Source organism: Aptenodytes forsteri, unplaced genomic scaffold, assembly GCF_000699145.1.
Source record: "Aptenodytes forsteri isolate BGI_AS27 unplaced genomic scaffold, ASM69914v1 Scaffold66, whole genome shotgun sequence".
NCBI lineage: Eukaryota > Metazoa > Chordata > Aves > Sphenisciformes > Spheniscidae > Aptenodytes > Aptenodytes forsteri.
The window spans coordinates 2032071-2052029 of record NW_008795131.1 but is presented as its reverse complement, the minus strand read 5'-3'; the positions used below and the strand labels follow the sequence as shown (position 1 = coordinate 2052029).

General features: G+C 43.4%; 1 protein-coding gene across 1 annotated transcript in view; it reads right to left on the bottom strand.

The window, feature by feature from the left end:
* VPS53 (VPS53, GARP complex subunit) overlaps nt 1–19959 on the bottom strand; it is a 71335-nt gene that overhangs the window by 32267 nt on the left and 19109 nt on the right. Inside the window, exons 5-13 of the mRNA XM_009278339.2 lie at nt 17645–17731; nt 17243–17358; nt 15972–16091; nt 10047–10125; nt 8640–8783; nt 7351–7493; nt 6512–6653; nt 4771–4872; nt 1225–1319 (exon numbers count right to left, since the gene is read on the bottom strand). Coding sequence (XP_009276614.1) covers nt 1225–1319; nt 4771–4872; nt 6512–6653; nt 7351–7493; nt 8640–8783; nt 10047–10125; nt 15972–16091; nt 17243–17358; nt 17645–17731 — 1028 coding nt within the window. The remainder of the gene's footprint in view (nt 1–1224; nt 1320–4770; nt 4873–6511; nt 6654–7350; nt 7494–8639; nt 8784–10046; nt 10126–15971; nt 16092–17242; nt 17359–17644; nt 17732–19959) is intronic.

The following is a 19959-nucleotide window of genomic DNA, read 5'->3' as shown; positions in this document are numbered from 1 at the left end:
CTTGCAGCCTGTGCCTATAAAGCTAATATAAAACATCTCACGATTGTAAAGGAAAAGGAAAAAAAAAAAAAAGCAACTGAAAGGGCTAGGAGCGCAGTGGGGTAGAATTACCAAAACGAGGATTAAAATGGCCCCCAGTGAGAAGGGAAGAAATATTCAAACAAGTTAGTGCTCAGTTGGCTGAGGGCAGGGGGGGAAATATCTGTTTCCCTTTGTTATACTGCACAGCAGAACCTAAACCCAGCATGACAGACCAATGTGCAAGGTTTTGGTTTTCTTTTTTAAGCATAAAAGGTTGATGGGACATGGGAAACCTTTTTCAAGATGGCTATCTTGGAGTTTGGACAAAATCAGGACACTACAAGCCTCGAGTTATGCGCTCTCTCATGTGTAAGTCCTTGGAAGATAGAAGGGCATAGACAGATGAGTTACATGAGGCAGGCGCCTCCTTCTCCTTCCCAGCCACTAACCTGCACTAAAAGACTGTATTAAACCTTTTTCAACTACCTCCTCTCCCAGCTGGCACTGCAGTTGTTACAGAGATGTTATTTAAACCATGGTGTGAATCGAGGTGCACAAGAAAGTGTGGTGAGAGCTCTAAAAACTTCTCAGAGCTCTAAGCTGAAAGTTCCTTTCATTCAAGTTATTTTGCTGCAAGTCAAAGAGGAAGACAGAGAAGGGTTCCAGGGATTAAAGCCCCTGACAGAGTCCCAATCTGCGAGCGATGATAATGTTATCTTACAGCCAGCTCATCTACGGCAGCTTTCATCTAAGGATCTCAAATAACTTGTTTCTATAAAGCAAATCTTGAAACTCCTCTGCCACGAAGCCCCATGTGTATTTTACAGAAAAAGCAAACCTACTATTTGTGGAAGACGCGAGACGAAAGAAAGGCATATGTCTGCAGTGGGAACTGCAGAGGCAACAGAAGCAATTTCAGAAACACTAAGCCTCTTCCGCAGAAAGGCAGTGGGCATCATTCCTGCAGACCTTTGCAATTACAGATGAAACCAACATCCACAGCCCTCTGAACGCTCATTTTTGCCCAAGCAAAGGCCCTACTCATTCTAACTTTCCCGAACCACGGATACTGCTCCTGATGAAATCAGAAAGCAGACTTTCAAGAAATTAATTTTCTGCAGCTTGAGTACAGAAACTAGTACAACCCAACTGTAATACACATTCAAAAGCAAACAAACCCAAAAGAGCATGCTGGTTACTCACTTGTCCTGGGACTCGATATACACATAAAGGTGAGGCTCAAAGCACTTGGAAACAATGCCATGAAAAGGATTGTCAGGGACCTTTGGCTTCTTTGGCTGTAAGAAAACATTTAGAGTGGTGGTTTCAAACCTGCCCTGTAAGACCTAGAAGAAACAGTAATGCAACAGCACAGAAGGATCTAAGTTTTTAGAAATATTACAACACACAAATTTACTGTCAAATAATCAAAGGCATGTAATCAAGAGTGTATACAGTGTCAGCGTGTCCAAGTCTTCCCTTGCTCTTACAGAGCTGTTAGTATTCCAAGGAATTATCTTTTCACTTGTAAAATATTCTTATCCTTAAACAGAAGACTGCTGCATGCTAACGGATTTCAGTAGAAGAATCTTAATGCAGTTTGTAAATAAAACCTTTCTGCACCCTTCGAACAGTAACAAGACTCCACTAATCACCTCTGAAATGAAATGCAGCAGTTATTTGGAAGCAACATTGAAAAATCCCTACGTTTTAGAACATTAAGGATAATAACTCAAAGTTACAGACTTCATCTGGATGAATTTTATTTAGATAAACAACGTAATTACTGGAGGAGCTGGAATTATACAGGCAAGATTACAGGACTGCTTTCACTGTGAAACACGTTTCTGGGGATGCAAAGACTTCTATTTTAAAATCACATTTAGAGCATTAGGCACATATGCCATTTGGGAGTCATCCAGTTTACTCTCATTTTAGTTTAGTACTGCATTCTACCCAGTGGCCAAGCACATCTCACTGAAGCCACTGGGACTACTCATATGCTTAGATTTGTGCATGTTTAAGTATCAGGCTGGGCAGGGCCTTTAAGCTCATTTTTGCTCTACAGCTAGATTTCTTTTTATTTTTTTTACTGATAGAAAATTTTTCTTGTTGCTTCCCAGCAAGCTGACAATTTTTCACTGCCTGCAAAGAGGGCTGCAGTGACTCCGGAATGGAATTCTTGCCTCTCTCCGCAAAAAGCCAGGATCAGCTCCCAGCCAATGAAGATATGAATTTTTCCAGCTGAATTTTTTTTTTTTTAGCATAAGAAAAGCAAAACAAGAGAGCCTAAAGGACACCCTCTCCTAAATGACAGAGGAGGTGGCACTAAGTCTTTTGCAGAAATAGCAGAGAATGACAAGGCAAGCATTTCTCAGAAATAATTAAGACTCAAAGACACAACGAATACTAACATATGGCTGCAAACCTAAAGCGAGCAAACGGTTTTATGGAGACCAGACCACCTCTGTGAGACTGCCTTCATTAACCTTCTCACTAAGAGCATGGCTGGAGAATGTAAGTTTTTACAGCTTTGGGAGAGAGCCACTACCCAGCATTCTCCACCCCAGCCCCTTTGCCAGTGCCTGCCCATTTCTGCCGGATGCACGTGCTCATCGGAGCCAGGAGGAAAACAATAGGTGGTAACTACAGAAACCTTCCAGTTGCCAAGTCTCCAGGATGGCAGCGCCAACACAAGGTTGCAGATTCACGATGTTTACGATTTACCAGGCTGGAAGAGCCAACTCCTAACGCAGGACTGGTTTTCTGTGTGCGCTTGTGTCTTTGCATCATGCTGCTCCCAGCGTGTCTGGTAGAGAGAATACTAAATCTTTTAACAGTAGCAGTGAAGCTGTATTTCTGAGTGTGCAATCCTGTCCAAAAGCTGCAGATGTTTAAGCTATTTCCTCCTTGAGTTTGATGGAAATAATAAAAGGTTACTGTTGTCACAGTAAGGAGGTCTGCAGCTGGCCCGATTTCCTTTCATTACTATCCAAAGTAAACAGATTAAATCGAACTGCTAGGATCACTAGAAGAGGTTCTTTTTTAACATGGATTTCCCCCCCAAAACTCTTGTGCTCCCTTTTACACTCCCAAGTGTTTTGAATTCTCAGGGCTAGTGTCTTGGAAGAGCTCTACCACTTAAAACTCTTCATCTCCAACTCTTCCTGTCCCTTTTCTTCAGCTAGTGATAGCCGAAGATGAGACCTCCAACATGAACTCACCAGCACTAACCACCAGCTGTTGGCGCTTTGAAACTGAAATACCGGGGCTTCTGGGGCTCCCATTTGGCAGAGAGGCGCCTGTGGGGCAGCCACCCTTGCAGCAGAGCCCAGCACTGCGTTGTGAGCATTAACCCAGGGCGTACCCAGAAAGAAAGGGCAACCTCGCCACAAACAGCATTTCAAGGCATAGCTCAATGGATGGCTTCGTACCAGCCTCCCCACGTACAGAGAGCAGAGCAGTTCCTTTCTCAGAAGCACCTGAACTGTTTCTGACCAGGGCAATGCATTCTACCGTTGACTAAAACCAGCCCTAAACAGCCTAAAAAGGCTTTGCCAATTTGCTTCACCTGCCTTCTAGCACTACTGACTTCTCCAAGGATGTCCTCTCATCCCAACACTGCACATCAGAGCCAACTTTCCTCCAGCCACTACAGATAGTAGAAAGCAAGCTCTTCACAAAAAATACACCACACAAGTGTCTCCCCAAGTTCCCAATCTCTGTCTTCCAGATCACTGGTAAAGTCTGGCCAATACCAACTGTCCAAGTTGTATTTTAATGGAAAGAGCAAAACTTTGCTTAATCATTCTATTTCAGGACTTCTGCTGCGGGTGAAGGGCAGTGGGCTGCCCTGCTCCTGTGAAAATCTGGAGGGGATGCACTGCACCAACCTATGGTGGTAGAGAGCTACCACGCCACAAACTCCCCAGGGGCACAGATCTGAGTAGGTCCTAGGGCCCTGGTCATCCATCAGGATACCATCTGTAAAGGGCCTGTTTACAGGGCTGTAAACTCACCGAACAAAGAGAGGGTACCTGCCCCAAGCAACTTACAATTGAACACTTAGAAAACGTCTGTCTGGTGAGTAAAAAATATGGGGCTTAGAGGCTTTGATATTGGTGCCAATTAAAACAATTGCGTTTACTATTCACTCCTTTAATGTTTGCAGATGGCTTTGGAAACCCAGTGCTTTTACCAGTGGTTAGGTGTTGCCTGCTTTGCAGAGGTAATGGATGAAAAGCACTATAGAGATAAAAATCCCAGAAGTAATATATCTGGAGTGAAAATCTAAAACTGACACTTGAAAGTTCAGCGAGTTGCCTTCTGACTCCAGACTTAGTTTGCTTGGCTGACAAGGCAAAATATGAATTGCAACTGCTTGTAGTGGGAGCTTCTGGGATCTGAAAACCCAGCTATGCTAGTTCATCTTTCTTTGACAGAAATCCTGTAGTAACTTTTGAGCTGTTGCTGCATGGGCTAGAACAGAATCCAACTCACTCTCACGTGACGGGATTGTCTCCGCACTATTAACCAAAATAAAGATTGCTTTGGTTTCAGTGAAGTGAGCCTGAGCAAACCACGGTCGTACTGGGAGCCTGTATGCTGCACAGAGGATCAAAACTGCGCCAAATTAATTGCTGTGAAAACAAACCTTTCAAATCAACGTGATGGGAAAAGCTTAGGCACCACCAGAGATTTTGACACAGAGACTGCCTCACTGACAACTGGAGAACTTCAAAGACTTACTTTGTCCGTATCACTTTTCTCGATCACAATCTCATCTGTCTCTGTCCCAGTTTCATCCTCCAGAAACGGGTTGGTGGAGGGAAGTGGCACTTCTGGCTTTTTCTGTTAAAAAAGAGGAAACTCCTTCGAGAACAGTCTGTTTTGTCCCCTCTGGCACACAGCTGCATCCATGTTTTGCTTTACTAAGCCCTTCAAAGCACTGTACAGCAGTTTGTCTTCTCCAAGCATAGAGGTGACTGCAGAGTGCCAGGCGGTGCCTCTCCATCAAGGTTAGAGCACGCTCCCTCCCTGCTACAGGGCTAGAGTCTGGTTCCCTCTCCACCAGCACACTTCATCTTCAGCACCCTCTTAGACCCTGCTCTTCTTGCACCCACGCTCACCCGCTCTGCCTGAATCGTCCCTGGACACTTCATCTTCAGCACCCTCTTAGACCCTGCTCTTCTTGCGCCCACACTCTGCCTGAATGGTCCCTGGAAGGGGCATTTTGACTAGCGCCAAATTTCCACTCTCTCAAACCACACACTCCGAAGCATGTGGTCTCCACCGGGAGGACCCACGACAGCAGGCCCCAAAACTCCGCTGCTGCAGTAAATCCTGCATTACTGCTCCCACCAGACTGCTTGTCCCCACTGTGCACTCACCAGATAGCCATTTATAGTTATGGCCTTCATTTTGTGTATAAAACAGGTGAGGTGATGCCATCCAGAGTGTCATAGCCTCTAGGCAGCTCAGAAAGGGGGACGGAGAGGATTTTCTTTTATTTCAAGCCACACCCTCCCCTTCTGTTTTTCTCAGCTATAACAGCTTCTGTGCCCACCCCTCAAAGGGATAACAACCCAGTGAAGCCAATTTAATTAAAGCTGCAAATTTCGTATGAAATTTGCCAGAAAAATAAAGCCATATTCTTCAGAGATCTAAATTCATCCAGGAGGAAAACCTTACAGGACTTCCCTTTTTAATTAGCAGCACCTACTGATCCACAGCAAATTACAAACAGGTCCAGCAGGCTTGCCTCGTAGGCTGAATTATCACATCCAAGTAGGCTTCAAGACACCAGCTGGACAGAGAAGCCAACCTCAAACCAGTGGCTTCTGAGCCACACGTGGACTCTGCTCCCAGGGCACTTGGCTGGTAGAGCTCTTGGCTGAGATTTCAGGCAGAAAAAGCCTAGAGATGACCCCAGAGATATTCACTGAGCTGTTTCTCTTGGCTCTGCCTTTACAATCTACCAAATGAGACACTGAAAAGTAGAAGCTACCAACACCCTGACTAACCCAACAGACAATGTGGGATTGAAAGATGGTACCATGCGGTGAACATGTGGTAACTAGAAATGAAGAGAAGAGGGGACTTTCAGTTATAATGTGTCATCGACATGCAGAGAACAAACATTATAATGCAGTCACCACGCCATAATTACTTTGTGGTTCTCCACAGCAACGTAACTTTAGTTGCAAGCAGCACAGGGCCCAGGAGAACCAAAAAAGTACACAATCGCTGTACTTTCCTTCTTGCGAGCCCTGTGCCATCCTCTCTACCACACTCTGCAAGATCAAGAATCACCTTCCCAATTACAACCCACTAAGCACAGTCACACTAAACGCTCTAACCTGCCAGTGCAAGAGGAGGCTGCAGGTGACACTTTTTGCAGCCTCCCATTACCATAGCTACGTGTGAGAGGGAGCTTTTTTCTCCCGAAGCAGCTGTGGACTAAAGGGTTGCTCTTTAGAAATCCCCTTACCACTGTCCCATCAGCTAGAGTGCAACCTGAGAAGCGTTTAGCCAGAAGTCCTTCAAAGTTGGTTGTCCTCTGAATTGCAAACAAAAGCAATTTCACCTCAATCTCCTTTGCTCTTGTGCGCATTATCTTAGCAAGCTCTGTCCTGAAAGAGAGGGGAGGGGAAACAGAAAAAACAAATGTGGTTTTCTATAAAGAGAAAGATCTGAAACCTAAGATTGTAATTCAGTCTATTCCCTAGAGACACTTCCATCACAAAATTCAAGCTAATTCCTAAGATGCTCTCTTACATAAAACCGCTTTATGGATCACATTTCAAACATAACCACAGTTGTTTAGAGCTTTGTGGGTAACAGGACCCCATCTCCTAACACCCAGCAACACCACTGCAGCCAGGAAAGCCCGCAGTATCAAACCTTGGGCAGTGCAGTGTCTCTGACTGGGGTCCGAGAACAAAGGTGACGGTGCTACTGGGACTCAAGCTGGCACCTTCCTCTGGTCCCCCGTCTCTGGCTGGCAAAGAGCATGGCCCAGGTCAGCCACACCATAGTCAGCTCACATTTTTTCACTTGGCCTCTAATATTACTGACTTCTGCCTCTGTTACACTGAAAACTGATTTCCACATCACCTCACTCTCTCAACAGTACATGCAGTTTTAGTGATACTTCTCAGGGTTTTCACTCTTCACTTGCTTTTAATCATGGACATTTCTACACAGGTATTTGAAGACTGCCTTTAAAGTCCTATGGATATACGACCAATTTGGCGAAAGACAAGCCAACCTTTTGTTTTAAGGAAGGTGACTGTGCCGGGAAGCACCGTGAGCTCCCCAGACGCTCACCTCGTGACGTGGCAGAACTCCACAGCGATGCGCTCCGTCATGCACCACTCCTGGGGAAACATGCGCCCGTACTTCTCCTCGTAGTCCACCAGCTGACGCTTTATCCAAGCATAGCGCCTGTCAATCTTATCCAGCCAGGCCACCTGAATAAGATGCAGAAGATCTAACATCTTTAACAGCAGCAGCTGCTAATATTCAGCCCGACTGCTTAACTGTGCTGCCGCAGTTTTGCAGAGGAGCTTGGGCTATCGATCAAAGCTAACTTGACCACTATTAATAATGCTTTGAATGCTAACAGCCATTCTTCAAAGTGCTTAAACACATGCCAGACTGAAAACCCTATCTTGTGCGAATTAAGAGAGCGAGTTCTGTTGAAAATGAGGATAACAGTACTCCTAAATCATGTAGGTACTATTGAAAACTCAATCCAATAATAATTCATTTGATCCCACCCTCTTTGTTTCGCAGACAGGGAGGTTAAAGTCAACAGTGGGATGAGAACGCAGGAATTCCTGGATTCTCACGTTCAGCTGGTTTTCACACTCTGGGGACTGTGGACCCACAAACTTCTACAAGAATTCTTACATGAGCAGGATGGGATTTTTTCCCCCCAATATTAGTGCTTTCTGGTCAAAAAGTAGAAAGATTAATACAAAAAACGTTGATGGAAAAATGCTATTTAAAATGAAGCATTTTAGCCTTTTTCTCCTCTTTGTCACAAACTGTCAAAATTTCAAAATTGTTAAAATACATTTTGATCCAAAGTTGGTTTTGGTTTGGTTTTTTCCAAAATCCAAGATGATTACAGTAAATCTTTGAAAAGCTGTTAGCATCAGGACAAGAAGTTTAAAAATTAGGTACAAAGATTAAGCCACTTCCTGGAAATCCCTCCGCCCCCTTTTTAGGCATTTTCAGGTTTTTTTGTTTGTTTGGGGGGAGATGGTGTTGTTTTTCAGAGGTTTTGGGTTTGCAATTTTCACAGTTTGAATTTTCAGCCCTTTACAGGGCAGAAAGTGTATCTAACTTGAATTTATTTATTTGCTATACGAGGGGAAAACATTTCCAGTGCTGATCCATGAAACTGAGGTCTAAGGTGGGAGGAAGTCATCCCGGCAGAGACGACATTGACTCCCAACTCATCAGCCAGTCCGTATCGCACCCGCAAGTCACTGCTTCCGAGCCCTCGGGTTAAAAACACTTCACCACAGGAACCTGTGGAAACGTGAACTTTGTGAACACCAGCAGAGCAAAATGCAAAATGCAAACGTAGCTTGCTAAGCTTCCCTTACATCTTGGTTCTCCTGGAAAAGGACCAGATACTCTGAGAGGTGTTGTTTAATAAATTTCTTGATGATCTCCTGTTTGATTCTGGGATCCAGGACATTGGCGACTAGACATGCATCACGTAGGACATTGCTGGGTCCACCAGGCCTCTATCGAAACAAACAGGAACAAATGATTTAAGGTTAAATAGCTGAATGGGTGACTGTAAGTTGTACCACATCCAGGCTATCTTGTTTTTATCCTTTCCCATTATTCTTCTCTTTTTGGTGCTTCTGCTGCTACTCTTTCTTATCACTTAGGCATCTTTCTTCTGTTGGATGAAAACTGAGCTCCTTTCATTTCTCTGGCTGTAAAGTTGTTCTGTAGCTCAACAGCCAGGAAGCTCCCTACCACAGAAGAGCAGCCAGCTCCATCTACAGAAAGAACCGTTGTCCCATCACTTCTGCAAAGTCTTGCATCGTCCTAGATATTCTGAGGAACAGCTAAGAGAAGTGGCTGACAAGTGGGAAGAGCAAAACTGCAAAGGCCAAATTAATGGGGGAATTAATGGGCCCTTTTCTGCAAAACTGAAGGCGAAATTAATGGGGGAAAAAGCAGTCTAGAGATGATCAACTTGCAACACTTAAAGCAGCATCTGCTGGTCTGTATTGGTACACCATGATGTTAGTGGAGGAGACAGAAAATTTAGCAGCATTTAAAAAAAATACGCTGTTTTGAAGCTACGTCACATGGACGGAGATTTGCCCTTCATCAAGGATCTGTCCAAATAGTTTTCTCTTTTCTATACTTGCTAGTTTTATGAAGAAACCAGCAGAGATGGTATTCTGGAAGACAGAACTAGTGTTTTCTTTGAAATAAATTCACATTGACACCTACGCCCCCGTATTGTTTGCAAACATTTGGATGCATAATTTTGGGGAAGCACATTTGGTGCCTTAGCCCTAGCCCAGATTTGTATCTGCGCTGTCTGAGTAAACCAGAGACAAACTTGGTGGCAGCATGTCAACAGACAGCCTGTGCTTGGCTTTCCCTAAACACAACATGAACCTTTTGTGTCCAGCAAATAACCAGTAACCTGGGTGAGATGCCGAGGGAATCCCGCTCTGGTCTATAGGGCCACACGTGAATTGCTTCGGGCACTCCTCGACGGGCTTGCAGACCTCACTGCAATAGATGTGCGCAACATGACAGAGGAAGGCTGTTATTTCTCTCCCACGTTCACTCGATAGAAACAGTGAGAAATACACCTAGCACCCTACAGCTTGGGAGACTCGTTTGCTTTCTAAAATAACTCCTGAAACAGAGAGAGATCAAATCTAGAAGTAAAATGAGATAAAAACCAACGGCAATTATGTCAGATAGTTTTCAGCAACACTTTTCAATGGGAGGAAGAGGGGAAGTGAGAACTTTACCTTTGTACCTTGAGAAGGAAAGGCTTCCTCGAAGTCAGCCAGGATCTGCTGTCCCAACTCATTCTGCGCTGCCTTCACCCTGACGAGGACAGAGGAACCAAGGGCTTTGTTGGTGGTACAACTTCTCTGTTTCGTTGTCTGCAAACATTACTACAAAGTGGACTGAAACGCTAACAGCTACACAAAAGTTTTCAAGGGACAAAAAAAGCATGCTGGAGAAAAACGTCCACATTAAGAAGGCCTGTTATGTCAAAGCTGGGAGAGCATTTGCTCCCTGAATGACGCCGGGATGACAACTCCAGCTCTACAGCATTGATCCCTGAGCTGTAGCAGAACACGTCCTAGATGCTCTTGCCCTGCGGCAATTTAGTATTTTAATAAGGGCCAGTTAATCAGCTGAGAAAGCAGCAGGGTTCCTTTAACGCCAATGTGATCAATCTATCTCTACGTTTGCGTATGTTGATCACATTTCAACAAAAGTGTGTTTCTAACACATAAAAAGCTTCACAGTGTCTCAATCTTCATCGTGAACCTTTCACAGTTCCAGGTGCACTGACCTACTTTTAAACGCATCCATGTGAATACCGTTGGCTGCAGTTTTATCCTATAAATCCTCCATGTCTTAAGCAGCATAAAAGAGCAAAGGTATGAAATGGGTGAAAAAGTTTTGAACAAACCACAGTCTTGCTCTTTATTTAGCTGAGAGAATAAAGCTTCCAATTTCCAGAAATAAAAGTCAATATGGCTTAATTGATACTTCTAGGGAAATGGAAATGCCTACACATACTAGAAAGAGCCAAAACAAACAGTTAGGCGCTTATATCCCTCTGCAGCCCTTGAATTCTTCCATCACTTTTTATTATACTGGAAATGCTTTAAGGTCTAAAATGATCATTCAAAGCAGTGGATTTTTCCACCGAGATTGATACGTTAGAAAGAGTGGCTACATTTATTTTTGTGAAAATGTTTGTTCAGGCTGTGCGGAGAAAAATTTGGATTTTTTTTTTTTTTTTTTTATTTAAGACTCCTCAACCTTATCAAGGAATGATCTGCTTCTTTAATCTTCCCGTTTGAGATCCATTAGTAGCAAAACACTACAAGATGACCTGACAGTGCTGGAGAATAGGCTGGATTCTTTAATGGTGCCAAATGCAGAAAATTCTAGTTCTTTAAAAGTGACAGTTGAAATATAACTTTATACCTGTGATTTAACTGTATGTATGACCTGCCTTATCCCGGACTTATTTATGGGGATTTTGCTGGAAAAGCTTCCTGCCTGCAATGTCAAACTTAATTCTCACTTAAGCTCTCTGCTTCACAGGAATGTTTAGAAACTCCTCTACCCTTCCAGGTATAATAGATCCCCAGTTCCCCTTCATATAACTGTAAAACAAAAGGGATTCACTAATATGTTGAAATAGAGGTATAATAGATCCCCAGTAAACACCTTCATAACTGTAAAACAAAAGGGATTCACTAATATGTTGAAATAGAAGGAGCGGGAAATTTAATTAATGAGAAATTTAAGGAATAAGGAGGAACTCAGCCCAGCAGCCCCAACTACAGGTATAATCCTGCTTAAATTGCACAGGTAAGCACTAGTAGTTCATGCGAGAAAGCATCACAGAACCAAACCCTTTGATCCTTAAGAAAAAAAATTAAAAAAGAAGAAAAAAGACACTAAACATGAGCTGAAAATTTGTATCTTCTAAATAATCAAGAAACAAGAAGTCTTTAGTATTAGGAGTCACAGAAATGAATGAGTTTGTATAAACAACTGGAAGTATTAGCTGTGGTACTTCTTTACTTACGACCAGCTACAGGGACCTTCCCATTTGAAAAGAGCGGCAGTGCAAGCACAGCGAAGGCACTGAAAAGAGCAGCAGCCAGATTCCTAAAGACTCAAGAAATTTAAAAGAGGCACTGTCAAGCAGTTAAAAGCCCTGTCCACGGGCTTTGTTGTTTTAGGCTCCGATTCAGAAAAGTACTTAAGGATAGTCTTAACGGGGATTCTCATATCCTTAAATTAAGAAACTTGCAGGAATGCCTTGCTGAACTTGGATGTTAAAAATACATTATTTTTTTTTAAATCTGTCCTGCTTAAAAAAATCTCTCAAAAGCAAACAGGGAAAATGAGGTTTAGCCTTTTTTTTTTTCCCTTCATATTTTGTAAGATAGGGATAGGGCAGAGACATCAAAGTAGCCAAAGGTTTAGGTATGTGGGAGCAATGACAAGGAGCCTCACTGCCCTCCCGGTAACTACCACTCTTTACGTAAGCACACACACACAGACACGCACAATTATTTTCTTCCACAAGCATGCACCCAGAAACACGAAAACCTTTATGCCACCTCTTTACAGAGCGATTGCTTTAGGCAGAGAACACAAGAAGGCACTTGCTTTAGCCACAAGAGATTATTGGTCCCCATGGACAGCTGTGAGCCTTTCAATAATTCAGGATAATCTTCACGCAATGGAAACTGCGGCGGTAAAAGCCTCGACCCCATGGCTGGCTTCACTCGCATTCACCGCTGAAGGACCGTTTCTGCACGTGTGTAAGTGTGTGTGTTTAACCACTTGCAGAAAGTGAATTACCCACTAAGGCTCGGCAACCCCAGGCACTCTCACCTGATAACAGATTTAGGATCTCTTCTCAGGTCGGTTGGATAAGGATATCTTTCCCTGACTAGATTCCCCCCGGGCAGCGTGCTGGGGTATCGCAGCAGCCGTCCCGGCTTGCCGCAGCAGGGAATTGCCTTTTCCTGGGGTTGCTCGCATGTGCCAAAACCTTTGGTTACCCGAGTATTAGTGATTTTTGTTTCTCTGACTTTTGTTTTATTATTAGTGGCTTTTGTTCCTTGTTTCCCCCGCCTTTAAAAAAACAAAGCCAAGAAAACCCACTGTTATGTTTCAAATGACATTAAATTACAAGAAACCACAATTCCTTTAGCCAAAGCTACCAGAAATCTTAAACTACGCCTGGCAGCTTGCTGAGATAAAAAGAGGCTGAGCTAGCCTGTTTTTCTGCGGCAAACTTATAATCAGCTTTCTCCTAAATACTTTCCAGGCTTTTTTCCACTACCTGCTAGGCTTTTTCGACCACTTTCATGGGTGGGTTTGTGACCGCTAATTGCACGCTCCCTCCACAGACAGAAAACAGAAGAGGATTGAGAGATAACAAAATATTCCTATTTACTACAACAAACAACTTCCAATGCACCATATAAGAAGTTGTTTTAGGAACACAGTTAGGAAAACATTTACATTTGGATGTGACTTGTGACATTTTTACATCAACACTCAACGGGACCAGCACAAGAAGCCAACTGAGAGTTCAGTCCAGGTTTCCAATGAATACTTAGAGTGGGATTTTGTTTGGTTATTTTCAAAGGGACAGAACAGGTGGAAAGCAACGTTAAAAACACATCATTAGTTTTCACAGCATCTAGGAGCAGGACCCTAAATTGAACACCTCATGACAAAGAGCACATCCAACAACACCAAGCAGGCACTTTTCCTTCCCATGGTTTCCCATTCATATTTGGCTTCACTCCATTCATGCCAAGAAAGAAAGGCTCTTTATTAAAGACAGCAACAGAATCTGTTTGTTTAGCAGTGTATATAATAGACTTATTGTATATAATAGACTTCGGTTACTGTCACAGGTCTGTGCCAACATCTACTAAAGCATTTCTTGCCTTCGCAAACATCCAAGAGGCTTCACTTGTACCATTAAACCAAATTCATGAGATATCAAACCCCAGCAATTTCACAGCCTAAAAATAGCACTGCGAGAAGCCAGGCAAACTTCCTTTGACGTTTCATGAATCACGAAAGTATTTCCAAGGAGAGAGAGAGAAAAGTCAGCTCCAAATTGGGCCCTAATACGTACACGTGTAGTCAAACTCCAAAGCAGATATTACTGTGCCGTAGACCTCCCCGCAGTAATTTGCTGCCTGGATGTCAAAGCAGTAAAGAGATCCCAGCAACACCCTGGGTGCAGCTCTCCTTTCGCCCCACAAGCAGCCACTTCTATCGCTACCAGATGGTGCAACTCTCCCTGTGTAAACACTCGAAGGAAAACCCTGCCGAGGCAATTCTAAAAATAGGAGGAACAGACTTTCGTGAGCTTTTCAGATCCTTATCTTGAAGGGTGACTAAAACAAAGTAAGTTTTCCTCCACGTCCTTGCCAGTCTCTCTGGCGTGACTCGAAACCACTGTGCCTTTTAGCAGCAGCATGAATTGTTTTCTATAATTATCAGCAACTACAAAAGTATTACATAATAATCCATCAGAAAGGGAAAACCAGCCAGATTTCTGGACCAAGGCTTAAATTATATTTGGCCTTAAAATGGCCAATGATAGCAGGTTTCCGCCCAAGGGCATTACCACTCTGGAAGAAAATGAAGCAAGCTATCTTTCTGAGCACGAGGTTGGAATAGACAACAGCCTCAATTCAGAAAAGCAGTGACATATGTTTGTATTTCCTTGATGTTCATGTTCATTTACGCAAATGCTTATGGTCAAATGCTTTGTTAAAACAAGGCCCCATCTCTCTCTCTGGATTTAGGGTGGATTTTTCTTTTGCTCTGTCTCATGGATTCCATCTGGGTTTTCTGGAAGAGGTATCTACACAGTAAAGAATGTCCAACAGATTTACATGAAAATATTACAAACAAATCATTCAAACGCTGTTTCCATCACTAAACAGCACTGGCAGCCAGCTGCTGTCTTAGCAGAGGGAGTCACCAAAAAAATTAATGTGCCTGGAAGGCTCCTTCAAGTACCTCTGTAACGAGCAAAGTCATCTCAGGCATCAAGAGGATGGTGGTGATAGATTTGCCATTTTGACGCTGAAAAGAAATGCTATCAGGTGTGGTTGTACCATTAAGAAGGTTCATCCCTAACGTTATTAGGCTGTTTTCACCTCTGAGCTGTGCTCAGCACTACTACAGGCTGTTAAGCAAACATCATGTGTGTGATGTAAGAGAAATAAAGCCTGCTGTGAAGCAGGAAGAGTAGGTTTTGGCCAGGGCCAGCAATGGCCCCTAGAACAGGGAAGGCCTTGTTCCCTTGACACCCAGCTGGCACGTCCCAAATGAAGCCAAGACCCTAGGAGATCTGGTGGCTTAGTCCCCACTGGGCCTTCACCTGCTACTGCTGAGAATGGTGGGCACTTGCTGTTGGAGCTGCACCAAAACTCACCAAATTTAAATGCGTAACGCCACGTTAGAAAAATCAAGACTATACAAGCTCAACATAAATTTTTAGAGCAGTCAGGTGTTCTGCATGCAATTTTGGGAAGATTTGCTATAAGCCTCAAATCTCAGCAGAATTGGGCAACGGGAGCAGGTTTTGGCATAAGAAACTCAAGGTGTCCAGAATAACTGAGTTTGGCAAATGCACAAAAAGAAATCCTGCCTGCCTAAACCCTTGGGCAACTATGTAGTTTGACAGCAATTCGACAGCAGTAAGGCACATGTCCGGGCAGAAAGGGGCCCCAAGCACCACTATGCTAATGCATATATTTCTGCTTCATGCCAGGCTGCTGGACTGTATCACTGAGGTTAAGAAAGCAGGAGAAAGCATCACCTCAGGGTTCACCACAAACACCTGCACATGAAGATCACATAAAACAATTTGCACTTCCACAGATTACTCAGGTAAGGTAAATTAAAAGCCAGTCAATGAGAAGCGCAAATCATTCATGAATTACATCCGTACTGATTACTGTTATTTAACAGAACAGGCTGCTCAAGATTTGAGCAAACCGTGTCCAATTTTAACCTGTTTGTTTTGGCTGGAAAGAGGCTCAAAAGACCATCTCCAGCCTTTACATCCTTGAGAAACTGATTCTGCCTAACGCATTTTCTAACCTTCCTTCCCAGCAGGCATGCAAGCGCTCAGGGTTTGATCATTTTACCTTTCAGAAAGCTGTCGAATCTGAGGAATCCCCATGTATTTGTTGAAGTGCTCTAACACATTCATGACACCTTGGAGAAGGTTGGCAACTTCCCCATATTGTCTCCTCCTGGTCATAGCCCTGTAGAGGAAATTAAAGATTTACAAAGGCGGGTTCGATGAAAATCCTGGGTGGTAATTCCACAGGTCACCTCATCCCCACTGGGTCATGCCGGTCCCTATTGACATTTATTTTTCTAAAATACACAACTCTTCATTAACATTCCAATGCAGCATTAAAATTTCACTTAACTGATGCTAAAATAAACCAATCTGGCACACATCTAACAACGCTTCAAAAAACATAAATGTCAAAAGCAACACTTGGCAAAGAACATGTAAACTACCGAATGCATCCGCTTCCCAGTATGGTCCGGAGGCAGTAGATGTTATTTCACTATGATGACCTGAGTTAAGCCATTCATCATCACACACAAAGTGTGAGTTAAAGCTTCACAGGGGGGAGAATCATTATGCTGAAAAGCTGTTAGCCTTGACTTTTCTGTTAATAACTTTCGCAAGGAACTGACGGAAAAAAAACCAAGTTTGTTTATTTTTATTTCATGCTTTAGAATCGTTCCAATGGAGACAGCAGCCTAAGTAAAATTTAATTGTGAACACTTAACAACCCAGTGTTCGTGCAGAATATGCTACAATCCAAGAACAGGCTGTGCCTGGGTCCCGCAACTTCACAGATGCAATATGTAAAAAACTGGATTTCCCTAGCCTGTGTGCTCCTCAAGCACATTAAAAAACCCACAAAGGATTATTAGAAACATCTAACCCTGCTTCATACACAGCACAAGCTGTAAGGCTGCTTTGAACTCATTCTCAGAACGAGAGTAGACCTTTCCAAAAAAGAGATCTCATTCCAGTTTAAGACGAGACTGATAAAAATCCCCCCAAATCCCTGAAGAGCACATCCCTAATGAGGATACCTAACTGCACAGACTGTCTTACTCTTTAATGAAGCCAGACTCATTCATTATCACCAAGGATCAACACAGCAATTCAAGCAATTGATGCTGCAAACCTTTAAATACAGAGACATCGGTTGCAGGTCACTCAGAGCAGCACGGAAAGGATCTGCCAGCAAAAATCAAGACTGCAACCTATTAAGCAAACTTCCCTCCAGAAAAACAAGCAGCTGTTAAGAGACCTGCGCAGAGCACTGCACCAAACTTAAGAACTCAGCAGTGGCATCAAAGTACCACTAAAAATTCACATACTTACTCCAGTGAATCCACACCCCCCGCCAGCATGTGCAGGTGATTGAGGGTGGTGATGGAGGTGGTCAGATGACGCTTGGCATGATCTAGCTGCTTGATATCCCGTGTGATTTCTTTAACCTAGTGAATGAAAAAACAAGAGTCTGGTTAAATATCAAGCCACAGCAACTAAATTTTAAGGAGATAAGAAGGGCTCTGTCCTCCCTTCGGGACTACAAGCACGTTGGCTCTACAGCCATGTTAACACAAGGACAAGGGTACAGGTTCAACACACGCTTGACAGCAAATTACCAACCAGTCAGCAGGATCAAAGACAAAAATGTTCCCTTCTTAACGAGAACTGGAAGCAAAAGTCAGTGTCAGTGTCCCCCTCCCTTTCAAACGCTAGAAAGAAACTGCTGCTCACCATTTGTTCAGATTTTTCAGCCTTGTCTTTAATATCCTTAATTTTACCAAAGAGCTGTTGAATGGCTTTCTGGGCTTCTTCCAGGGCCTGGAAAAGAAACAAGGTCAGAGTGGAAAGAAAACCTGCATTCAGTTTTCACCTCCTAAGAAACACAGAGTTGCTCCCTACAGCCCCTGGGCTGGAGCAGGGGAGGGGAGCTGTTTTCTTACAAAGAAAATATCGTCAGCACATCAAAAGTCAATGTACCACGTTGGGATATTTAACCTGAGTGGACCAGGGTTTCAGTATCCATTTTACAATAATGCTTTGGCAAAATCTGATTGAGATATTCTATGAAAGCACCTCTGTAATAAGAAGTATGAATAGGTTTAAGGTTACTGCAATAAATTTTGACGCACTAAGTGTGGAAAAATATGCAGAACTTACTCCTGAGCAATACGTATTTAGAGCAGGAAAATGAAACCTCCACAAAATCTCTAGCTCATCATTAATTCTAAATTAAAAATACACAACATTACATATAGAATACTGAGTGCTTGCCTAAACCCCACGCTGAATTAGCAGGATATTATCCTGTTGGAAAACACGATGCATATTTTGCTGATTCCTTCGTGGTGGGCAGCTCAGCTTCCCACTCACCTGCAGGAGGAATGGCTCTTTCTAGGCACGGAAGAGAGGGCACAGGTTTAGCAGGTAAAGAGGGAAACGGACCTCGCCTGGATTTTTGTGCTATTTTACTGCAAGCTTCTTGGGGCATCTGGTCCCCTTTATACAACCATGGTGCACCCTGACCTCACACAACCAGTGTGAGCGACACGTGGATTCAATGACTGAAGCCACATGTCCAAAATCACATGTCCAAAATCCGACTTCTGAAGTAATTCGACACGTTTTGCCTTCCCAGTCTGATAACATTTCCAGCTCCAGCTCCACTTCATTTCCCGCTGTTAAGTGGGCTTCTATCCCTCTGTTTTTATATCCAGTCCCATGACCAAGGTTACAGCGCAAGCTACAAGCTCCTTCAGCAAATAAATTTAACACATCTTCATTTGGAAATGTATGAGCAAACTATCTGCCAGGAGCTTTTGCTGGAACATAGCTGCATTTTAATAAAAGTATAAAAGTTGGAAACGCTTTATAATTCACTTTCCAGAGGGGGAAAAAAAGTCTCCTCTGAAATATCTTCTGAATCATGTGAAAGTTAACACCTTATCTGTTAGTGTCACACAGCTATCGTATAGCATGTTCGCTAAGGGAAATGAACACACAAATGTGCTGCAGAGACAACTATATCAGAAATGAACACCACCACCTACCTTCTCATTTGGCTCCAGCCTAGCCACCTTTTAGAATAAAGTTTTCTCTTCTCTTCCATTTAAAGGCATGTGGATTAAGTGCAAACCAAAGAACTAAAGAATGCTCCTTTCAACATATTTAACTATAGCCTCTGTACTCAGTCCCAGACCACGGCTGCAGCACATTACTCAAGTGGGCTATTAAGCAAGCAGCAACTCTCCTGCGTATTCTGAGATTTGGATAGGTCTGTTAAAAAAAAAAAGTCAACCTGAAATTCTTCACAGATGCCAATTGCTATGCTTCCCTTTGCTGCAGCACTAATGTTAAATGCTAATTTCTCTGCATGATCCTAGGGAAGTCAGAGCTGCTGAATTCTCCAGAAGAAGAGGTGAGGATTTAGCCAGCCAACAAAAAGATCCTCCGAAAAGAGATGTTATCCTCCTTCACATCCAAAGCCAAGGCAATCTCACAAAACTTACTCAAATCTTTGGATCATCTCAAACCAGCTTAGGATCTCATGCACGCAGAACCACTGGGAGGCAAAGTACGGAGGATCCCTTTAAAAAGGGAAAAAAGGGAGACCTGGGGAACTACGGGCCAGTCAGCCTCACCTCTGTGCCCGGCAAGATCATGGAGCAGAGCCTCCTGGAAACTATGCCAAGGCACATGGAAAATAAGGAGGTGATTGGTGACAGCCAACGTGGCTTCACTAAGGGCAAATTGTGCCTGAAAAATTTGGTGGCCTTCTACGATGGGGTTACAGCGTTGGTGGATAAGGGAAGAGCAACTGACGTCATCTACCTGGACTTGCGCAAAGCATTTGACACTGTCCTGCACGACATCCTTGTCTCTAAATTGGAGAGACATGGATTTGACAGATGGACCACTCAGTGGATAAGGAATTGGCTGGATGGTCACACTCAAAGAGTTGCAGTCAATGGCTCAATGTCCAAGTAGAGACCCGTGACGAGTGGCATTCCTCAGGGGTCAGTATTGGGACCGTCACTGTTTACAATCTT